At 72.4% G+C, this 2,563-nt stretch overlaps 1 protein-coding gene across 2 annotated transcripts in view; it reads left to right on the forward strand.

Annotated features, from left to right (window-relative positions):
* Positions 1 to 40: 40 nt before the first annotated feature.
* H696_01318 overlaps positions 41 to 2,563 on the forward strand; it is a gene marked incomplete at its 5' end in the record, with an annotated part of 4,592 nt that continues 2,069 nt past the window's right edge. For both annotated transcript variants that reach the window (XM_009495210.1, XM_009495211.1), the window contains 2 exons: positions 41 to 728; positions 868 to 2,181. In XM_009495210.1, coding sequence (XP_009493485.1) covers positions 41 to 728; positions 868 to 2,181 — 2,002 coding nt within the window. The remainder of the gene's footprint in view (positions 729 to 867; positions 2,182 to 2,563) is intronic.

Raw genomic sequence — 2,563 nt, forward strand, 5'->3', positions numbered from 1 at the left:
GACCCTGCTCCACTCGACACGCACCTGCACACCCCTCCAGATGCCCTCCACCGGTCTCATGCCGATGTCCGCATCGGGCGCCGAGGAGTCCACCGGATCCCTGACCGCCGGGGACACGGGCGCCGCCAGCGCCACCGGCTCCAACGGCACCATCCTCTCCGCCACAGCAGGGGGCACCATGCTGTCCGCCGGTGGGCCCGGCCCGGCCGGCCCCTCCCAGCCACCCACCGCCTCCTACGCCACCCCCGGCATGCTCTCGCACCATGGCCCCCACCATGGTGCCCCGGCGCCCGGGGCCCTGCGCCCGATCGTCACCGACGGCGGCAAGTCCGACACCGGCATGCCCCCCCCGGCCCCGGGCACCCGAACCGGGACGCACTCCCAGTCGCAGCAGCAGCAGCAGCAGCAGCAATACCACCAGCAGCAACAGTCCCCTCACAGCGGCGGCCAGCACCAGATCTCCCACTCACACCAGGCCCCGGCCCATGGCCCCAGCTACTCGGCGCACCAGATCGTCGGCGCCGGGGGGAAGTTCTCCGGCTTCGGCAGTCGCCCCGGCGCCGGCCGCCCCAATGATCCCGACGATGAGGGCGACGATGAGGGCGACGACGAAACCGACGACGGCCCCTCCCCCCTGGACGCCCCGGGCTCCAGCCTCAAGGCGCACTCCATGCAGCGGTCCAAGTCCACGCCCAACCTGTCGGATGCACGCCGGTCCGGCCGCAACGGTGCGCCCCTGACCCGCCCCCTCCCCCTCTGTCTGTTCTCGCCATGGTCACTTACCCGGCTCCCTCCCTCCCTCCCTCCCTCCCTCCCTCCCTCCCTCCACACACACACACACACACACGCACACACACGCGTGCGCAGCCCCGCGCAAGCGCCACCGCACCACCCCGGCCCAGCTCCTGGTGCTCGAGCAAATTTTCACCCACACCACCACCACCCCGAATGCGGCCCTCCGTGCGGCCCTCGCCTCGCGGATTGACATGCCCCCGCGCGCGGTGCAGGTTTGGTTCCAGAACCGCCGCGCCAAGGTCAAGAACATCAGCCGGCGATCGGCCGCCGACCCGACCGCCATGGCGCTCGCCTCCGGCGGCCTCCCCGGCGCAGGTGGCCACGCCCATGGCCACGCCCATGCCCATGCCCATGGGGCCTTCCATCACCACTCGGCCGCGGCCGCTGCCCTGCAGCAGCAGGCCGGCGCCTACGGCCCGCCGGCCACCATGGCCTACCAATTGTCCCACGCCGGCGGCACGGCCACCTACCACCTGCTCAACGGGACCGCGGCCCATGGTGCGGCCGGGGTCGGGCTCCTCGCCGGTGCCGACCCCACCGGCACCGGCGGCCTGGCCACCGGTCTCGTCAATGCCGGCCCCCCCGGCGGGCCTGGCTTCGGCCTGCAGCCCCTGCAGATGGGCCCCGGCGGGGCTCCCTTCACAGGCATGCATCCCTCGGGCAGTAGTAGTACGGCCACTGCCACGGCGGCGGCGGCGGCGGCGGCCGCCGCAGCTGCCGCGGCTGCCGGCGTCGGCGTCGGCGGCCTGCTTGCCGCCGCCGGCGGGGACTTCCCCCTGGGCGCGGCCGGGCTCCTGGCCGCGGCCACCGGCGTCCCGGCCGCCACCGCCCCGACCGGTGCTTCCGGCATCCCGCAACAGCCCACCCCCCAGACATTCAACGGCCTGCCACTGAGTGTTCGCCGGCTGAAGGTCGGCACGTGGGACCGCATTCGCCAGGGCGGCGGCTGTACCTGCACCTCCACCGTGCACGACGAGCACAATAACCCCCACTTGACCACCCTCAGCCCCGACCAGTGCATCTGCAAGTGCGATCTCGCCGCGTCCACGGTCTTCCCCATGGTGACCGACCACACCGCCGACCACAGCTACCTGGTGTGGCATGTGTCCGAGCAGTCCCTTCGCTGTCGCATTGCCCTGGCCCTGCGCCATGTGACCCGCGCCGTGCTCTACCTCCCCCTGCCCAGCGAGGCCGGCTCGTTGTCCCTCGGCGGCATGGCGGCGGCCCCCGGGGCCGGTGGCGATCTGGCCGATCCGCACTTCAAGCAGCCGGGCTTCGACGAGGAGGACCCCGCCGCCCAGGGCCCGGACGCCATGGTCACTCTCTTTTCGCGCGGCGCCCCGGAGTGTGCCTTCCGCCAGCGCTGGGACTTTGGCTCCTGGCAGCGTGCGTGCCCCGTGCCTCGCGTGTGGCTGCCCTCCTCCCTTGCGCGGTCCTTTTGCGCCGGCTCCTCCCCTCCAGCCGACATGTGTTCTGACCCAAACACCCCCCCCCCCCCCCCCCCCCCCAGGGCCATCTCCCATTTAATAATTGAACTCCGTCGCTTCTTGGGTCATTGTCACGGATGGCGGCGGACCCCCGCACACACGCCACGCACATAGGCCCCGACCACCCCCGCTCCCCACCCCTGGGGCGGGGGGCTTGGGGCTTGGGGACTCCCGGAGAGTGCACACGCGCCACCCAAACACCCCCCCCCCCCCCGGGAAAATGAACAGCGTGGTACTGGGGAATCAATACTGGCCTCAGGGGAATGCTCATCCTCCCGGGC

Source organism: Fonticula alba, assembly GCF_000388065.1.
Source record: "Fonticula alba strain ATCC 38817 unplaced genomic scaffold supercont2.2, whole genome shotgun sequence".
Taxonomy (NCBI): domain Eukaryota; order Rotosphaerida; family Fonticulaceae; genus Fonticula; species Fonticula alba.